Source organism: Trematomus bernacchii, unplaced genomic scaffold (assembly GCF_902827165.1).
Source record: "Trematomus bernacchii unplaced genomic scaffold, fTreBer1.1, whole genome shotgun sequence".
NCBI classification, from domain to species: Eukaryota; Metazoa; Chordata; class Actinopteri; order Perciformes; family Nototheniidae; genus Trematomus; species Trematomus bernacchii.
In genome coordinates this window covers 5,309,819-5,329,598 of record NW_022987588.1, presented here as the reverse complement: position 1 = coordinate 5,329,598, position 19,780 = coordinate 5,309,819, and the positions used below count along the sequence as shown (strand labels likewise).

The following is a 19,780-nucleotide window of genomic DNA, read 5'->3' as shown; positions in this document are numbered from 1 at the left end:
AGGACGCACAAAACACAACCACAAAAAATGAAGTAACAGAAAACAGGAAGAAGCCGTTAAGGATTGTGGTTAATAAGTTACAGGCCACAACGGTCTCCCCCGCCCAGGCAAAGCCTGCTGGGTAAATCTCTCTTGGCAAGCAGAGTGTAGTGTGTGCAGAGAGATATCGCTGAAGAAAAGAACAGGAAGAGAAGACAGAGCAGCGCCTTCTCTGACTAACTTTTTGGATCTCCAACTGTCTCTACTTCCTCTTCTGTCCGCACCCGAAGGTCCCTCTCATGGGCAAAGTGAAGCCTGGGCCTCTGGCTCGGAGGCCGGACAACTCTGCGTTCAAACAGCAGAGGTTACCTGCCTGGTCTCCCATGCTAACGGCTAACACTGTGCTACCTTTCTTCTACTTTATGGCTTTGATATGCATGCTGCTGGGAGTATGGCTGCTTCTCACAGTACAGAGCACACAGGAACTAAAGGTGAGTGTGGGTGTTTCTGCAAATGTCACTTGCCTATTTAGTAGTTTTACATATGAGGAAATATTAAATAACAGGAAATACTTGTAGTACAATGCAAATAGCATATGTGTGTTGGAGGGAATAAGAGAGGAAGAGACCCAATGCCCTTGTGCAATAAAAAAAGGGAGTGACACAGATAGGAAAGGTCCAAGGTTAGGTTTTGAGTCGTGTAAACAGGAATAGTTTATTCACTATTCATTTGAAGTGAATAAACATTTGAATGATCTCTCTCCTGTCTTTCCAGCTGGACTACACAGAGGCCGGCACGTGTAATTTATGTTTTGAAAAGCGTAAAAATGTGAGCAACGCAGCCCGACCCTGCAACTGCACCGTGGTGTTTAACATCAAGAAAGCATTCAAGGTAACAGCCACGAAGTTTGACAACATAGTTTTCACACTTTATACCCAACATGTTCCAGTTCCAGGGCTTTGATTTCTTGTCCATGCTGTAAATCTTAAAAGTCAGTCAATGACAGAATTCAGCCTTACAAGTAAACATAAGCTGATGATGTGAATCCTGCTGCTCCAGGGAGACGTCTTTTTCTACTACGGCCTCATAAACTTCCATCAGAACCTCCGCAGATACATGGACTCCAGAGATGATGCTCAGATGGTTGGCAGGAAGAACAATTTAAAGGTAGCTCCACGATAGTTTTATACTTATCACAATAACATTGTTTGTTTATTAGTTTGTTGGCCTTTTGGTACATTTGTGTACACGGTTTTAGATAATTTACTAAGCAATATTAAGAGTGTTTTTTGTGTATGTTTATTAGTATTTATGCAGCAGAATGCCCCCTCAGTTTTCAATTATTATGGTTGAATTATGACTGATTAAGTGCTGTGTAAGTAGCATTATCGTGGAGGAGTTGGTGGACATTTTAGCAACTTTCTACACTGTTGGCTAATATAATAAAAAATCTTATTTTGTAAAATAATAAGATGTAAAACATAATCCTGCAAAGTAATCAGTAATACCAGCTGTAGTATAAATGTAGTAGAATAAATAGTTATGGAATATAAGATTATCTAAAATAATATGCAAGTTTAAAAAAATACCCAAGTTAACTTAAAATTGTAAAACTGAAATACGTAATTTGATGTAAATGTACACCTAAGCTTAATGCTAATTTTAGTAACCTTTTTATCCTAACTACTAGAGCCCGAGTTCATACTGCATGCCGTTTGACAAAAACAAAAATGGAGTCCCCATCGCCCCCTGTGGAGCTGTGGCCAACAGTATCTTCAATGGTAAGCACCACTCCTACCTAAACCATCAATCATCGCATCCATCCTCCACTCTCTTACCTCTCCTCTGTCCTCCCAGACTCCTTCACTCTGAGCTACATGGCCTCCAGCGGATCAGTGCATGTCCCTCTGTTACGCAAAGGCATCTCCTGGTACACGGACAAAAATATCAAGTACCGCAACCCATCGACTGTAAACATGACACTGCCTCAAGTGTTTGAAGGTAAATGAAAGATGTAACCTTGGGTCAAACACAGAAATGGTATCAAATCATCTTGTCTGATTAGTGATTACTACGCAGGTACAGCACCGCCTCTGTACTGGCAGAAGCCCGTGTATGAACTGGATCCCCTCGACAAGAACAACAACGGCTTCATCAACGATGACCTGATCGTGTGGATGAGAGAGGCAGCCTTCCCCAACTTCAAGAAGCTCTACGGGGTTTTATACCGAGCCAACAAGCCTTTTATTAACGGTCTGCCTGCAGGGAATTACAGCGTCGATATTTCTTACAGTATCCTTTCACTGCAATCAGAAATGTGTTTTTATGGGAGCTTTAAATGTCCTATTGTGTGCATTGTTTCCTTATCTGCAGTTAAACAGTTAAACAAGCACATAGACAAGAACTATTTTAGAACTATAGCCTAGCTTTTTCCATTGAGTTTCTCTTTGTGATCACCTATTTGCAGCCTTGACCTCTGGCTTTCCAGACTTCCCTGTGCAGTACTTCCGAGGCAGAAAGGAAGTAGTGTTGACCACGCTGACCTGGTTTGGAGGTCAGAACCACTTCCTGCCCATTGCTTACCTCGTCACCAGCTGCCTGATCCTACTGATAGCCATCCTCCTCACGGTGTTGTGGTTTAAGTTTGGGAAGAATGGGCAAAACATGGACGAATGAAGGAAGAAGACGGGCTCTGGGATGCTGAGGTGTGAAAAACGTTCCAGCAGCTTGAAAGTCATAATTGTCGTGCTGCTTTGTGAATGAAAGAACATTGATGCAAGCAAATGAAGGTTAACGGGAAAGGTTAAAAGGTACATATGTTGAAAAACCAAGGAAGAATCAAGTTCGGCATCTGGGAAATGACTTTCCCCTTCATCTAACGACCTGCATGCGTTTGGCTTTTATTGTGAAGTTGCTTTTGAAGAACCAACTGAAAGCTAGGTGTGTTAGCACAGGCGTTAAGCTTTCTTTACATGTGGATTTTACTTGTATTTCTTTAATACACACCATTTTGTTCATGCACTGTTGATATTTATTAACATCATTATCTATTTCTTATAATTAATTTATCAAGAATGAATTATTATCAGTCACTGTGCAAAGTGGAAAACTGCATTACACTAAAAGGTACAATTAGCAGAACACCAATTGGAAAACAAAGCCTGTAAATGTCATTCTTAGAGGCGGACATTTTATGCCAATTCTTTAAGTTCATACTTTCAATTTAAGTTTCTTTTGAACATGTTTAAATGTTCGATAAGCAGAAACAGGAAGACAGCCAAGCAACCCTTTCCCAACGCTCTCCAGATATGTTGGTTTAGAATGGGAATGTCTGGTTTTCTTCTATTTATATGGGAAGCTCTTAAGTCATCTATGGATACTGAGATTTGGGTCAGTATATTCTATTGAGAATTCCATGACATAGGATCTGTAGGGCCTGCTGATTCCCATTTTCATTGACCTAGGCAGCCTTAAAAAAATGATGGGCTGTATTATTTCAGTTGGTGGGCACTCCAGACACCCCAATGTTTTAGCATATGCACTGAAAAGGATATTTTTTTTAATGATATGTCTCCTTTTAAGCTAAGGAGTCATTTTGTGAATATCTGTCTAATCACAGCAGGGTTAGCAAGTGCTTAAACCATTGCCTTTTTACAATGTATAATGTAAAAGTGTATGCTATGCTAGCCGATCTGTGAGGCTGAACTTTAGGCTCAGCAGTGCTTTGAGCTGGATGAGATTTGAGGTGTGTTTACGACTTGCTGACATGAACCATTTGTACTGTCTGTTATGCATGTATTTCCTGTTGTAGACAAAAGCTAATAGCAAAAGATTGTAATAAAACATGTTCTTTAAAAACTCTTTATTTCTCTATATACAATCAGTGAGAGCCACATAAACACATCCCTCTGTGACCAGGGAGCACCAGAGCAATGTATGTAGATCGCCTCGGTTATTGAGCATAATCAAAGCAGGATTGGTTCCACAGCTGTGAGAATAACTTCTTCGGTGAGGTTGTTATTCTGTAAAGATAGAAAGCAGCGTGTTCCATTTTTCTCCATCTGCCCTCCTGCCACAGAGCGTTTGGTCACATTAGTACCAGAGGAGAGGAATGCAGTCTAACTGGTGCTACAGACAATGACTGAACACAAACTACGATACAACTATGAGCCGCACAGTCCAAAAAAGAAAAACACACAGGACTGAAATATCGAAACAGCTTAAAACACATACAGATGTTGATGCACATAGATAGGAACACTCAAATGCATTAAGGCAAGATCAAACACCCATTTCAACACGAGACAATCACCGCGATGCACAAATCAAATCTAAAAAGTTCAAGACAAACATACAAGGAACTCTAGGAAATGATCAGCTGTAACAGATTAACCCATCTACCTATTTGCTCTGTACCATTCACTAGGACATCTAACTAGGCCTTTAAAAATGTTATTTTCTACATTAAGACTGCTTTCATAGTTATTTGGCTAAATGTGCGCTGAATTGTGAAAGGTGGTTCCGTTATGAATTGCATAAACACAGAAAAAGGCAACATTTGGTCTTCAATATCACAAAAAGTATCTCCTTTTTGTGAAAATCACTGGATTCATCTTCCTGATCAGCCTTTTCAAGTTAACACCTGACAAGGTTCATTGAAAATAAAAACGTAATGTCAGTACGGTGTCCACAACAGTGCAACCATTATTCTTTGATGTGTAATCAGTGTGGGTAGTGGTGGTGGGCAATTTGTAATAAGAGTTTCTCCTCATCAGCAGGATGTCAAATAAAAATAAATATCAGTAAATCAATCAAAAGGTTTGCAGTAATGGGATTACAATTTCAAGTCATGCTTTTTAAAACAAAGTAAGACAAAAACGTACCGTGGAAAACTAGAGCTTCTCTAGAAAAGGAGGAATTAATTGACCTTGGATGTGGGGTAACTGAATGCAACATGCAGAAAATTCAGTAAGAGAACACTTTGGGTTTGATGAATGTAAATCATCGGGTACATGTCGGTATGTAACCGAAGAATAATGGAAATCACAGTTTCACAGAATGCAGGAACTACTAAGGATCACAGAACAGGGACAGAGTCTTTATCAAATAGTAGTCAGCTTCCTCCTCTTCATCCATCCCTCCACCTTGCACACCTGGCACACACACATTCATCTTTGTGGTTTCAGTGATAGGACTGTAATGGCACTACACAAGCAGATTGTGACCATGCAGAAACATTTAGGCAATACAGACATCTCCAGATGAATCTAAAGCTAAGGTAGTGTTCATTCAAGACTGGAGCCGGGCTCCGGGGCTCACAGATTCACTCCTCCGTCACAACCCTCCGCTGGGTTGTGTCGGGGCAGATTAAGGCCATGTGCATCCGGACTCTTCAGCTCTTTCCTTTGGGCTTCTGAGTGTTCCTCTGAGGCACCTGATAGGTCTGATCCTCGGGGGGCGTGGCCTGTCCAGTGGCGTTCTTTGGCGTATCGTAGGCCGTCCTCCCTGAGCGGCCGCTGTCTGTCCGAGTGAGCAGGGAGGGGGGCCCGGCACCCATGAAGCTACACACCGCGGAGGGCTGGTTCAGAGTGGAGCCCCCTGATGGGTGGCAGCCCATATCCACCACGATGGGCGTGGCGTATTCTGATCCCGTGGCTGGTAAGGGTTCTGCGTAGGCGTGATACACGTCCTGTGAGATGGGAGCGTCGTACAGGTCGGGGTCCGTGTATCCCGGGTCGGGGCCCTCGTCTGGTTTGAAGGTGGACCGGGCCCCTAACGTCGTGACGCCACTCACCAGGGGCTCAGCGTAATCTGAAAGGAGAGCATTTCATAAAGTATTCATTAAGTTTATACTTTTATCATTATTGTTACCCTAATTATATAACAGTGTATAGGTTACTTAACAGTCAGTAATGTACATAGCAATTCCAAATAAGACCCCAAAAACACAATTTGATCAATAAAAAGGCTCCTTGTTAAGATTGTTGCCATTATTGTACCGGAATGCAATGTTTTGATGAGCAGGTCCCTGTGTTGTCTGTGTCACAGATGCTATCCTGTATACATGCTCAGGTTTTTATTCATTAAACTTTAAAAAGGCCTGTGTTTATTTATGCCAAAGCTAGCTTTTTTTGGATAGAAATCTGACCCTTTCTGTAAACATCTGATCAGTAAATAGTTATGCCTGCATGTCTAGTGGAGATTAAGCAGCATAATGGAGAAGGGTTTTCATTACGATGTGCTGCCATAACATTGATGTGGAAATATACAATTTTGAAATTACAAAGGCAGTAAGTGCCGTCAACATTAACATTAACATCAACTCAAACACTAGCAAACTAATGAAACAGTTGTATGTCATTCCTTGTTTTCACGCAACTCTGTATACAGCCGTTTGTGACTGTAATGACCTATTGAAGAAAGAATTGCTGCAATAAAGGATGAGAAGAACAAGAAGACCACAAGCTGGGGCGAAAAAAAAGCTGATTTCACAACATTCAAAACAAAGGTTTTGCAATAAACTGAAGACACTCAGCAATGCTTCTCCCCTGGGTGCCAGCTGGTGCCGGGTAAATCAAAGTTCAGCGCACACCAGGATACAAACTATTATATTAACAGAGGAAATTATATATATATATATATTATATATATTAAGGAGCAAACTACACTTGTTCTTAGGAACTTTGATTTCTTGTGGTTTGAAATTGTTTTTCTTTGAGAATAAACTGAACTTGGATGAAGCCACAGCACAGGGTGCCTTTAAAAGCAGCTGAAACCTCAACAAATCTCAAGGAACACAACCTGTCTGAATTAGGGCTGCTCGATTATGGCAAAAATCACGATTATTAAAAACGATTATCCATTTACTTTGAAAACATACATTTATTGGAGAAAAATGTTGAGCAGTATGTTTTTAACAGTTGATTACCCTGAACTTTAAGTAGAATTCAACTGAAAAACCAATAAATAAAAAAAATAATAAAAAAATATATAATAATAATAATAAAAAAATTATCGTTTTATTTCGATTACGTTGTTTTCGTCATCGTTGCAAGCCATAATCGTAATTGCGATTAAAATACGATTAATTGAGCAGCCCTAGTCTGAATGCAGCGACCAAGTAAGGACTCTTGGTTGCTTGAACAGCCACCACAGTATTTACCTGCAGGTTCAGCATGTAGTCTGGGTACGGCCCCTCTCCCCAGCCGGCCCACCTCACTGTACCGAACTGAATCCTCCGTCTCCACCATCTTGGAGGGCAACAGCTGCTTCATGCTTTTCCACCAGTCTGCAGCAGAGACACAGTGAGCTACAGCAGAACACTCTCACCAAACACATGGAGACATTCAGGCTGTGCTGCAGACATTACATACCTGTGCGGTCCCAGTGAGGGAGATCATATGTTCCGTCTGAGCTCTTTTTCCTATGAAGAGAGAAAAATCAAGTCAGACTATATAACATGTTCATTTCCGTGCTGTCTTTCTTCGTGAAATGTTGCATTCTGTGTAATAGTCCTCATGACAAAAATAGTTTCATACATACTAGAAAGTAACATCACAAATAATCCCTTTGCAGCTGTATTGGCTTGAAAAATCTATATTACCGGTAGTAATACAAAATATTAATTGATCAGATTTGGATCGGTGGTAAAGAAATTAGTTTGGGACATCCCTCATGAAACAAAATAATAATTTGAATTGGTACAAAAATCCTAAAATGAACCTGGGTTTAGTGTTAAAGGTCTCCTATCATGCAAAATGATAGTTTTGAAATATTTTGGGCAAAACACTTCATAGATATGTCTTTTATATATCTGAGACCTATAATATATGCCGAAAAATAGTATAATAGGAGGAAACTTGCATTATATGTTTTTGACACGCTATTCCACCAATGCAATGAGCGCTTCACAAGACATCAGTTTTTTTTTTTCTTTACATGACAATGAGAATACACACCTGCTCCTGCAGTGCCACGCACACACCACAGTCAGGATGAGCGCGGTCAGAACCATGAACAACACGGGCACCAGAACCGCTGCCAGCGCCACATCTGAGGGGGGGAAAAGGCAGCAATAAGCGTCAGGCGGCAAATTTAGGATGAAAACAAATTGATTTTTCAAACTGAAATGTAGCGCACCTTTACCAGTGTGAGGAGGCATCGTGGTGTTCCTGATGTCGGGGGGGTGAGTGGTTTGTCCAAAGTGAGGTGGACGTTTTGTACCCGCAGAAGGTGGAGTATGACGATAGGGGTCAAACACCCTTGGCACTGGCTTCGCTGTGAGACACATTTGTAATCATATTATAGAACACAAACATGTATAACTTACAATAACATTCAAATTCATTATTTGCATTTTACCAACCATGAATTTGGCAGCCAACCAGCTCCAACTTGAGTGCTATTCTCTGATGCCATAGGGTCGGATGTATCCTCACAAACCGCGCCTCGATTGGAGGAATGAAGTTATTCCTCACCTCATGCAGGTAGTTGATGTTGCCTTGGAAAATCTACCAGAAAAAGAGAACATACTCTTATTAATGCCAGACATGTCAACCCAACTAAAGCCCAGTAGTAGTAGTAGTAAAGAGGGGGGAAAAAGTCCTTGTTTCAGACTGTGTGAACAACTGCACTGTAAGCCAAAAGCTGATTATTTTCCAACTTGGCAAGCTAATAACTGCTTCCCCACACAATAAGAGCCTGGGAATCCCAGCAGAGAGCAGCTCCATCCCGACAACCCGCCACTAAATCCATATCCATTCATTATTAATGCCCGAGTGTCCCGACTTGTCTACCACAGCACTTAACTCAAACCACTGACGGCTATCATTTCCTGCCATAAACATCTTGTAGTCAATACCAGTTGCTATGGAAACAGCCCAAGTATGTGCCCCTGCAGCTTTCTAGAGTGACATTTTTATCCATTTGCACTAATTTGAAGTAAAGAAAAAAAAAACTAAAAGCCCATGATGCAATTGTTCAGCAAATAGGGTTTATTGATTTGGTGATTGCATTACCTTGTCTTGTGTTGAATTTGCTTCCCTGTAGCTGAGCCACTGCTGGCCATCGTTACTGTGCTGCACCCGGTACGCTGAGACGTAGTACCGGTACTCTCTGAGGGTGGAGCCGGTGGTGGTGATACCTGGGTGAAAGGGCAGAATAGAAACAGGAAGATGATGTGCAGTTGGCTCCGACATGAAATAAAAACGACTTAAGAGTCTAAAGCAGCTCTGTGAGGCCGTTTATTGATCACAGCGCTGAATGCTAATGCCTGCTTGCTGATGTAACATGTTCACCATCTTTGTTCAGCCGGTTAACATGATCATCATTACTTAACACAAAACTGAGGATTTTGGGAATATCCGTTTAGTAAAACCGAAGTATTGGACACAATATTTTTTGACCACGAAATAATGAAGTCAGTGGATTACTTTTCATTTTGAAATAAACATGATTGTACCAAAATGAATGGCAGTTTATCCAGTAGAAATGTAGATGTAAAAGAAATACCAATACCAAATGAGGTCCTGGTTGTGCCAGACATAAGGATGCTTCCCCTGGGCCCCATGTATATCTTTACAATATTTCATGACCATCTAGTACTCAGCAGTATATTGATATAATATCTATATTGTGATAGGATTGTCTTAAATGTTGGATATTGTAATAAGGAATATTTGTGGTTATTTCTTGGTTTGCAAACTGTAAAGTGCTTTTCTGCTTATCGCCCAGCCATATGAGAATCCATCCAATATTTATAGTGATATTTAAGTCTAGACCAAAGTGGTGTAACAACCTACAAACCAACATGTAAAAAGTAACATGTAACCCTAGAGCCAAACTGCTAACAAGGCTGAACAAGACCACATGTGTGTAAGCTAAGAGCCTTATTTTAGAAAATGAAAGATAGTGTTTATCGTTGTGTACCTGTGATCCTCTTCTCCCTCTTGAGGTCAACCTGCAGCCACTGCTTTAGATCACTCTGAGCAGACGCCCAGGGAAGCCCCGCCTTTTTAAGCCGCGCCCCCGATGGCGCCCACACACTCTGCTGACCGACGCTCCACTCCCACACAGACGAGGCGGACAGCTGAGTGTCCGCAACGCCACCAGACTCCAAACCGAGCGTCCCAGAGCAGCCTGCAAGCACAGAGAGGTCCATTTAATATAAATATTGAACATGTTTGTATGCCATCCCTATGACTTCATTAGAAATGTGGCATCAGATAAAAGCAAAGAAAGGTGAAGTGAGAGAATGTATAAAAACAGCAAAGTAATGCACTTCAGGTTTTGTGCTGCAGACTAATAAAAATAAGGGACTCTAGGGCAAGATTTACACTCAATTAAAATAGCAGATGTTGACGCTAATAATTACATCAACAGGGGAAAACAATTACAGCTGCTTATGGTGCTCAAGAACCAGAAGAAACTCACCGTTGGTCCTGAAGGTGAAGAGGCTGTCGGACAAAGTTCCTCTGAAGAGAAAAGTATAGCATCAGAAGACATAGATTAGTGTTTTTTTAACCAATAAATACTTAAAAATGCAGCGATTCTGGCTACTTTAAGTTAGCAATTCAACCACGAGTACACTTTTGATCTTATTTCAAACATTCATTACATTTTTGGTTTGTAATAATATAATTTAAATGTATCTGTGATTCACAACTATCTCTCTCTTACCCAGTGGAAGAGACATTGTTCGCCAGTGTGGCCTCGTAGTGAGGGATGCCTTTGCTGCTCACCACGCTGATCCGCCCCCCCACAGCGTTGGACACCACGCCTGCATGGACGGCTGCCACACACACAGGAGAGGACTGCAGAGGAGAGAGGAGGGGGGATTAAGGGATGCCGGTGGTGCTGTTTTATATTTACAACAAACTGCCACAACATCCGATGAACGTTGAACATTGGGCAAATTGAATACATTTTAACAGTTCACAAAATTACAAAGAAAACACTTAGACATCCTAAACCTCCTTATATGAATACCAGTGCTTAATTGTGCAGCCTGAGTGAATGCTGAATTCCCCAGTATTAAAGCATGTGTGTGTCAGACCATTGTGGGTCGATTTTTAAATCTAGACCTGATCTGAGCTAGACCAATTGATCTGACGGTCAGCCGGTATCAGCTCATTGCAGATTTATGGTAATGTGAATATGTTTACAAATACAAATTAGGTGCAAGGTAATTAAGAAACAGTACCCATCACATAGTTTGTTCTGATGGCCCAACTGTAAAAGGTCCCAATATGTTATTTGGTCTCAATAGTATTGGTTAATCACAATTAAGAGTTCGATTTCTGCAATATCTACTAATATCACCTATATAATTAATAATAGAGCATAATCCACAATCACCTAGGACTAACTCTTCGAAGAGTAAAAACTCACATAAAGATATTTTAAGCAACAACTCAATACCGAAGATGAGTATCTCTGGTGGAAAGGCAGTTCAAGTTCCAGCGTTCCGTTACAATAAAGCATTTGCAGGAACAGGCAGTACTGTCTTACAGTGAGCTCACAAAGAAGAACCTCTTAACCTTCAGACTGTGGCGGATAAAAGGCTGATGAGTCAGCATGATGTCACTCCTCTGTAGAGAGGATACTGAGGGTTACTGACGGTAATGATTCACTGCCGGCTGCATTCCTGTCCAAACCTGCTGCCACATCACGGAGAAGCAGACAAAAAAAAAACACAATCCTACTCCGGTCACGAGCTCCTTCCCGTGAACAGCTGTTTGAGTGAGGTGGAATTTCATTCCTGGAAAAGACCCGCACTGGAATCCACAGCTGACAAGATTGTGGGAAAACACTGGTGACCCACAGAGTGGCAAGCACATGTATTCACACAAAGACACACACTCACACGTATTTATGCACGGCAGTCAAATGCTGCCACTAGCAATCAACACTTGCCCTGTGACTCCTAAACTTCCCAAAAACACACACCACATCCTAAAGAGCGCCATACCAAACCGCTAACACAAAGCGTTGCTCCAAACCGCTCCCTGCCTCCAACTGAGGAGACCACACTCACACACATAAAACAACACACACATATAGCTATGTGATATGCTGGATGTGGAAATAAAGAACACACACACTGTTAGAAACTCCAGATTTAAAAAAAGAAAAAGTAGTTGCAGGGTCTGTTTTAAGGTGGGGGAGACTCAAAGAATGCCTGAACAATAACCAGAATATTACAAATTGGTGACACGCACACCCCGCGAACACAGGCAGGAATGATTCATTTGCACATATACAAAACCTTCGGCATGCTCTCCAGCCTCTTCCTCACACTGACTCACTCGCAGCTTATTGTCTCACACACTCCACACACAGCTCCGCTCAGCGCCCTCTTGCAGCTGGACTGGATTAGAGGCTTATTATTTTCGGCCAAAATATTATCTCACCTCCCTCTCACCCGCTGACCCGGCCCCTCCTCTGTTCCTGTGGGGCACCTCACTCCCTGAAGCACACCGCCGACGCTCCTCCCTGTCCTCCCATCAGCCAGCAGCAACACACCCCTCCCTCCCTCCATCCATACAAAAAAAAAACCCCAAGCTCTGAACATGAAGTCATCAGCCAGAGACTCGGCGCCCATGACCTCAGGCTCTGCGGGGGGGGCTGTGAGGTCATCAGTCCAAGACTCACATACCATGAAGCTTAGGCCCGTTTACAGACGGACGAAAAACGACGAAAAGATGTGAGATTAAGAGAAAAGGAGGAAAATAATGGAGCAAAATCATGATCGCATGAGTAAGAAAATGCTGACGGATTGACCAAACAGCGGGAGGCCACAGGGCGACATGTTTCACCTGGAATTGTGACGCTAGGCCACCACAAAGAGAAAACACACACACACACACACACACACTGCATGTGCTCACCTCTCTGTAGCCATTGGGTACAGTTCCTGAAATCTCCTCGGTAGATGTCAAGCAGCCTGCAGGACAGTATTTACTATGCAGAAAGAGAGACATGCACAATGAATACATATCACACAGCTTGATCACATAAATATCCATTCCACACAAAGCAAAATGTTATTTACCTAAACTCTGCCTCTGGGAAATCAGCCCCTTTGTCCAGGCAGGTGATTAGATCTGCAAAAGGCAAACAAACAGTGTCAGAACCGGTTCCTCTGCACGCTGCACAAACCCATCACTCCCAATATCTCTCTGTTCCTCTCTGGCAACAGTTCAACCTTAACGCTTTTCCAATCTTATCTTTTTAGCACTAAAAACTATATAGAGAAAAAAAAAAGATGGACTTTTATTAATATTAATCCCCGTGGGGGAAATTGTTTCTCTGCATTTGACCCATCCTAGTGTTAGGAGCAGTGTGCTGCCATTTTGAACGGCGCCCGGGGAGCAGTGTAGGGAACGGTGCCTTGCTCAGGGACACCTCGGTAGCACTTGGTCTTGCCGGGACTCGAACTGGTGACCTTCCAGTTGCCAAGCCAAGTCCCTATGGACTTCGCCACCACCGCCAAAAAAATAGTAGAAATAATAGTAGAAGACTAATCATTTGACAGCAAATATTCAGTCACAAATATCATGGTAAATAACACTGTCTTGTCAATAACCAGTTGTGTCTTATTGAAATAGTCAAAAAATACATTAATTGTCTTTCTAATTATGTTGGCCTTTTTGTTTTGGATGAACTGCACACAAACTTTTTCAAGTATCAACATTGTTGCTGATTAATCATTTGGTAATTTACTTACGCTCAACTCCAGACATATCAAAGTCATACAGCTCAAAACAAGAGTGTGTGTGTGTGTGTATGTGTATGTGTATGTGTGTGTGTGTAGGGGGGACCCACTAACACAAGTGTTTCAGTGATGATGAGGCACGCCACAGTCAGATGAAGTGGGCGGCTGGGAAGTCTTTGTTAACCCCACGGTGTCGGTGGTCAATCTCAGTGAGTCTCCACCACATTATCAAAAAACTCATTTATCTGGGAAACCAACCAGTGAGTCAAACTGACAAACACCCCCAACCACCGCAAGTCGCCATGGTGACTGATTTACTTAGCTGTGCAAACTGTCCTCCCACGCTCATCTGCACGATCAGTTACACGACATGAAAAACACACACCAGTTCTTTGAAGGGGAAAACTAGTTAAGTCCATCTGACCGCTTTGTTTGCCTTGCAGTGTGATTCAGCTGCACAGAGACACAATCATTATCCTCCTCTTCTTCTTGTGGCTTCAATTATCTGTTTATCTGTAAATGTTCCACATGACAAAGCACGGCCGTCTGAAATTGCAATCGCACAGTGACAACAACTTTCTTATTAACGGAAAGAAGTGTTTTGGTGTCTCATGGACTTTAACAGATGGCTGAATCTACACCAACTTATTAAACTGCCATGTACAAAGGTTTGGTGGCGACTAGAAAGACTGTTTGATTTATTCCTTGATCAGATCTGACATCAACCATCTCTCCCACTGTGTTTTATTCATGCAACTTTCCATTTTGTGAATTCTGGCTTTATTAGATTATGCTGAAAGAATCTTAGTACCTTAATGATGCTGAAAGTGCTTAAACTAACAAGTGATTGACAAGAAAATAAACCTCTCGCCATTTTTCATCACAGTGCTGACTCACAAAGAAAACACTGAGCTTAATGTTAGGATTTTGTTAAATATTTACCTTAAAATAATTAACTTTTCTGTTCAATTCCTTCTGTTCTCACATTTAAGTAGGAAAAAAATACAATAATTTGAGACGATGACTGATGCCCAGTGGCGTTATGACTCAGCTGAGTCTGGTCTGATATGTGGCTGGTCAGAAATCAGTATTCACAGCACGGCAGCTCTTTGTCTCTTCTGTGAGTTTAAACACACTTTTCAAAAGTGAGCAAACACCACGTCATAAATGCTCCTCTCATTTTGACGGAAGCAACCTTATCACGAAGCAGCAGACACAGTCTCCATTCAACTCAACTCATCTTTAACTGTTAGTCTTTTGTATGAGCAGCAAATAGAAGGTTTTCTACCAGTATGATTGATAATGAAAATGCATAGCATCTTCCCTTTATCCAGTAGCCCAATATACTTGGCGCTGGCATTTAAGAACAGAAACAGAAAAGGTACCCCCACCCTGCAGACTGGAAGCTACAGATGATCAGCAGGTGACTCAGACAGGTGTAGTTACCTGTGTGTTGGGTGGTGGAGTAGGACAGGTAGAATCCTCGCCCGCTGTGGTGGGTCCCGCTCATGAACTGGACCGTGACCTGGTGGGTGGAGGACTCGATCAGCTGTACGACCCTCAGACCCAGGCCGCAGTACTTCACTGTTAAACAGCGCAGGATGAGAAACGAGCAGTAGATGACAACGAGGCACTGGGTAGTCATAAAAGCCAGCTTACGTTTACATATACAACAAAGAATCTAACAAAACATAATATATATGTACGGTTGGTTCAAGATTACAAGTTTCTGGGTTTTGCATTACCCTGTCGGGGTGCATATGGCAATATTGACCTGCTTCCTGTATTATCCTGATTATTACATGGTTACTTACTAAATAAATCAGTAATTTGACATTATTTATCACACTTTGATTTGACCCATCAGAACTGAGCCGAGAGAGACAAGAGCTTTGTAAAAAGTGAGATTTTCTCTGCAGAAATCAGATGAATTATTTTCCTCAATATTTTTAAAAGGGACATCTTTTTGCGGCACCATAAAAATTAAATTAAAGCCAATTAAATTCTTCACCCACAGCTGGTTTTTAATAATATTTTTCTAATAGTTAGCTTAACTCTCATTAAAAGTGCACCCTGCAGCACTTTGGCATGAGACCAATAGTGACAGTAGACCTAATCATGTGGCCGATGCCCTTCACTGCGTTTACATGCACTAAAGTAACCTGGCACAGCAGCAGCTTGGTTTCTGAATCATTATGTAAACAAATACTTTGGACATGGAAAGTATCACAGTGAAAGTGCAAAGAGGTGAAAGCAAAGATTTCCATTTCTCTTTTATCCAAGATATTCCTGTTTCACCTTAAATAAATAAAAACATCCAACTCTATGGCGTCTGAAAATGATGCAAGCACTTATGAAACTCCATAAAAAACAATTTGGTTAACTCAGAAATGCATAGTCTGACTAATGCTGAAAATGTAATTATAAGAAACAAAACTCTTCCTGGAAGTCCGCAGCTTAACGCTCAGCTTTCTGTTAAGATCTATTAAGTATCTCTTAAGGCTGCATCCTCATATATTTTAAAAATAAATGTATTTGGGTCAATGGAAATTATGTTAGCTCATCAGCTGTATGTAGTTCAGGTCTCACAGTAAACACAAAAGTAATATGTTCTCAATTGTCATCACCTTATTTATTTTGTGCATTAAAACACAGGCAGTAACGAAGATAATAAGATTCATGCAGGTTGGGAGATGTAATGTTTAAGGATGTGGTCAACCCTGACTATTTTACTATCCTAAAAGTACCTCTGATGCAGTATATTGTGACTAAAAGGACTGTCATGCTGGTTTTTTAATTGACTTTGGCGAACAAAGTTTTCAGTTTGGTAAAAACTAGTGCCAAAATGTAAGGTTTCTATCCCATATCAGTTTAAGCCCACTGTAGTATCTGCTCGTGACTCTCACCAATCTCACTCCTCTCGGGCCCGATGCCATTGTAGAGACGGAGGTAGTTGACCTGGCAGTCGCTGTCTTCTATGTCCAGCTCTGCGAAGTGGAAGTGGACCCTGCTGCCGCTCGGCACGCTGATCTCCCACTCACACACCGTGTTGTTGGGGTATGTCCCCGGGTAACCCAGAGAGGACAGAGTCCCACTGCTGGGGCCAAGTACAGTGGGGCCACAGCCATCACCTGCAGGACAACACAAAGTATGAGGAAAAAGAGCAGGCTGCTAAAAAAGTAACATAAGAAAAGCATAAAAATATGTTAATTTAGGTACTCTTCATAAGCCTTTAATGCAATGGAAGTGAGGGTTTAAGTATAAGGTAAATCTATTCTTTATTCTCCTTAAGGTAAAGAAATAGCATGAAAAACACCAAAATCAAAACTGACAAGAAGCCTTGAGTCTGCTTGAGTGTGATATCTTATTCTCCTGTGTCATAGACCTACAGTGCAGACAAACAATATTGCATCAATGGGCACCGCTGTCAAATGGGGAGACATATTCCCTCTTTATGATAAACAAAGTTCTGTATTTGAATACAAACACGTGGAAATTAGATGTTTATAAAACCACAGATGAAATAGTTTCCTAAAAATGCAAAATGTCCTGATAAATGTAGAATAACACCAATCAATCATTTAATTAGTTGATCACAACTATTTGGATAGTTTCACCTTTTATTGAAGACACTTCTTGAAAAAAATGCCATAATTCTCTATTTCTTAAATGTAAAGACTTGCATAGTGTCTTTAGGTGGTGATAGTCAAATAGGTCAAACTAAACAAGACATTTGAATACATCAGGATGTTTTCTGGACCAAACAAAAAAATGCATAAAGAATTTGAAGCCCCTGCCTAAATAATGTAATGTGTTGTAATTAGGTTGAGCAGGAAAGCTGGCTTTGATTTAAAAAGACAATAAATACTTGTGGCTGTGAAGCAGATAAGATAAACAGATCAAAGGGTAATAAGGAAAAGGGGGTATCTGATCTTGTGTTGCTGTTTTTTTGCTGCAGTTAAATACCACATAGTTAGAAATTATGACCTCAGACTCTTTAAGGATAGTTTGTTTTTGTGTCCTCTGAGCTGTCAGAGACATTGTGTGTGGACACGCACTCAGTCACGCTTCATGGTGCTAAGTGGATGTTCTGTGGGCCTGGGGTTATATAAGAGCCTCTCAGTGGACACTGTCCAGATGAACAGGACAAAAACAAAGCTGCTTCCCTCAACTCTGACTCACAAACACCGAACAACTGCATGGCATTCAGCAGGAGTTCAGATTACCTTCCTCAAATTTCCCCTCATGCTCAAAAACAAATCAGAGCACAACCTAAATCACTCCTCCTGCTTTATCATAAGACCTCATTAGATATTGATATCATCAAACAATATACCACGAGATACTTTCTGTGAAAAGCTCAATTCTAATTTATGTGAAATGTAGAGTTATGACCAACTGTGTCCACGTGTTTACAGTCTTACCCCCATTGCTACCCCACCCCCAATCTCGCACCACCTGAGGTTGGCTGTGGGCTCTGAAAAACTGCTAAATATGCGTATTTAGGTAGAAAGTAAAGTAACTCGAATATAATCAAACATATTAAGCTTTCCGTGTTTATAGTAGTTGATTTAGGGAAAACTGTGTATACAGTAGGCTACCTGGACCGAGAAACAAGGGTAAGTTGCCAAATGTCTCCTAAAGACATCTTAAATCCAGACTCCATTAAGAAAACATGCCATTTTAAAGGTAACTCGCTTATTAGGGAACTCAAATAAGATTGGGACTGTGACTTTAAACGTCTAACAAATCAGCTATAGTCCTATGTTAATTCAGCTAGCAACTGATCCACCAAGCAGCAGTTATTTCTTTACAATCTGCTTTTTAAAGAACCGGTTTGCCTGGTTTCACTAAACCCGTCTCTCACCATGACGGGCTGCGGCAAGCAGTGCAAACCGAGCGGAACTCCACGTACACACGGCCATGTAAGGTAGCTTTTTAACTCTGGGGGACAATAACAATGTAGCTTTTCCTTCAGCTCATCTCTAATAACACTTAAAACCCCTCCGTGTTCACACTTTGGAGAAGCAGCATGGCCGCAGCGGTGCTTTTACGCACTGGGTCCCGCCTGCAGTTGTCACCGCAGCTGTGAGGCACCAACCTTTCTGAGCTCGACAGTCCTCCGTGGTGAGGATGATGAGAATCGACAGGACGAGAACCCCGGCCCCTGTCGGTCCCCTGCCCACCATTACCGCTCTGCCCATAGCAGCCTGCAGTCTGAATGCATAATGCTCGCTTCTGGACCGGCTGCACCGCTTCAACCTGTGCCGAGAACGTGGGAAAAACAAATCAAAACTATTCCTCGAAAGCGAGTCGGTGTGTGTTTTCCTCCCGAGGGTGACTTTTGCTTGTCTTTTTTAACAATCCAGTGGTTAGCGACACTCTCACTATGGAGGTAACTACTCCACACACGCATACACACACACACACATCCAAGCTGTGGAGCTACTTCCTCCACCGAGGCTCCTCCTCCTGATCTGGGATACCCGAGTCCCCCAAGTGGTCTGAATGATCCCACATCCACCAACACCCCTCTGACAGGGCTGGGAGAAGTATTCTGATCTTTACTTCAGTAAAAGTAATGAAAACGCTCCATAACAAGTACAAGTCCTGCATTTAAAACAAAGATTTGAAGGCTTTATTATCATAAGCACAACAAGCCACAGCAGTTGTTGGATATCAAAATGGTAACTCACACACTTCTCAAACAATACAGTATAGCCTACCTAAGACAACAAATTTGAAGTATATAAACAAAAGAGCGTCACTTTCTAGGGCACTTGAATAAAAGTAGTACTTGTTTAATGGCAATTTTAACACCTGTGTTTAGCCGAGCGTTTCTCAAAGTGTGGGGCGCGTCGCACTGGTGGGGCGCAGAGATGTTATAGGTGGGTCGCGAATGGACGCGATGAACGGGAGATTTTTATTTTTTTATTTTTTTTAAATAATTGTTTTGGACCTCAGGCCGGAATCGAACCTGGGTCCTCATGGGCGGTAGTGGACTGTTGCAGCCGGAGACTCGCAACGGCGGTGGACTTTCACAGCGCCGCTGCGCCGGAGCCGCCGGAGCCTCGCTACTGCGGGTGT

General features: G+C 41.8%; 2 protein-coding genes across 3 annotated transcripts; one reads left to right on the top strand and one right to left on the bottom strand.

The window, feature by feature from the left end:
- The first annotated feature begins 113 nt into the window (after window positions 1–113).
- tmem30c (transmembrane protein 30C) lies at window positions 114–3,840 on the top strand. Its single transcript, XM_034128607.1, has 7 exons — window positions 114–470; window positions 754–870; window positions 1,039–1,146; window positions 1,670–1,760; window positions 1,837–1,980; window positions 2,059–2,271; window positions 2,468–3,840. Exons 1-7 carry the CDS (start codon window positions 279–281, stop codon window positions 2,653–2,655), a joined length of 1,053 nt encoding a protein of 350 aa, XP_033984498.1. The 5' UTR covers window positions 114–278; the 3' UTR covers window positions 2,656–3,840.
- dcbld2 (discoidin, CUB and LCCL domain containing 2) lies at window positions 3,827–19,150 on the bottom strand. Of its 2 annotated transcripts, none has more exons than XM_034128605.1 (15): window positions 18,795–19,150; window positions 16,600–16,824; window positions 15,140–15,277; window positions 13,031–13,082; window positions 12,867–12,939; window positions 10,657–10,790; window positions 10,411–10,451; window positions 9,907–10,116; window positions 8,997–9,121; window positions 8,345–8,489; window positions 8,119–8,256; window positions 7,938–8,031; window positions 7,353–7,402; window positions 7,142–7,267; window positions 3,827–5,790 (listed from the first exon to the last, which is right to left on the bottom strand). In XM_034128605.1, the coding sequence occupies exons 1-15, from the start codon at window positions 18,895–18,897 to the stop codon at window positions 5,372–5,374; spliced, it is 2,073 nt and encodes a 690-aa protein (XP_033984496.1). In that variant the 5' UTR covers window positions 18,898–19,150; the 3' UTR covers window positions 3,827–5,371. The 2 variants fall into 2 exon arrangements, with proteins under 2 accessions (XP_033984496.1, XP_033984497.1); XM_034128606.1 differs by having other exon boundaries at window positions 8,125–8,256.
- Between the last annotated feature and the right edge of the window lie 630 nt (window positions 19,151–19,780).

What these genes read in the sequence shown, in the direction of transcription:
- dcbld2 (XM_034128605.1), bottom strand. Translation starts at nt 18,897, where the DNA reads ATGGGCAGAGCGGTAATGGTGGGCAGGGGACCGACAGGGGCCGGGGTT. An exon ending in GGTTGGCTGCCAAATTCATG is followed by an intron (nt 8,257 to 8,344) that starts GTTGGTAAAATG and finishes TGTGTCTCACAG; the next exon opens with CGAAGCCAGTGCCAAGGGTG. An exon ending in GCCTCCTCACACTGGTAAAG is followed by an intron (nt 8,032 to 8,118) that starts GTGCGCTACATT and finishes TCCCCCCCTCAG; the next exon opens with ATGTGGCGCTGGCAGCGGTT.
- tmem30c (XM_034128607.1), top strand. Translation starts at nt 279, where the DNA reads ATGGGCAAAGTGAAGCCTGGGCCTCTGGCTCGGAGGCCGGACAACTCT. An exon ending in GGCCAACAGTATCTTCAATG is followed by an intron (nt 1,761 to 1,836) that starts GTAAGCACCACT and finishes CTGTCCTCCCAG; the next exon opens with ACTCCTTCACTCTGAGCTAC. An exon ending in CAGCGTCGATATTTCTTACA is followed by an intron (nt 2,272 to 2,467) that starts GTATCCTTTCAC and finishes CTGGCTTTCCAG; the next exon opens with ACTTCCCTGTGCAGTACTTC.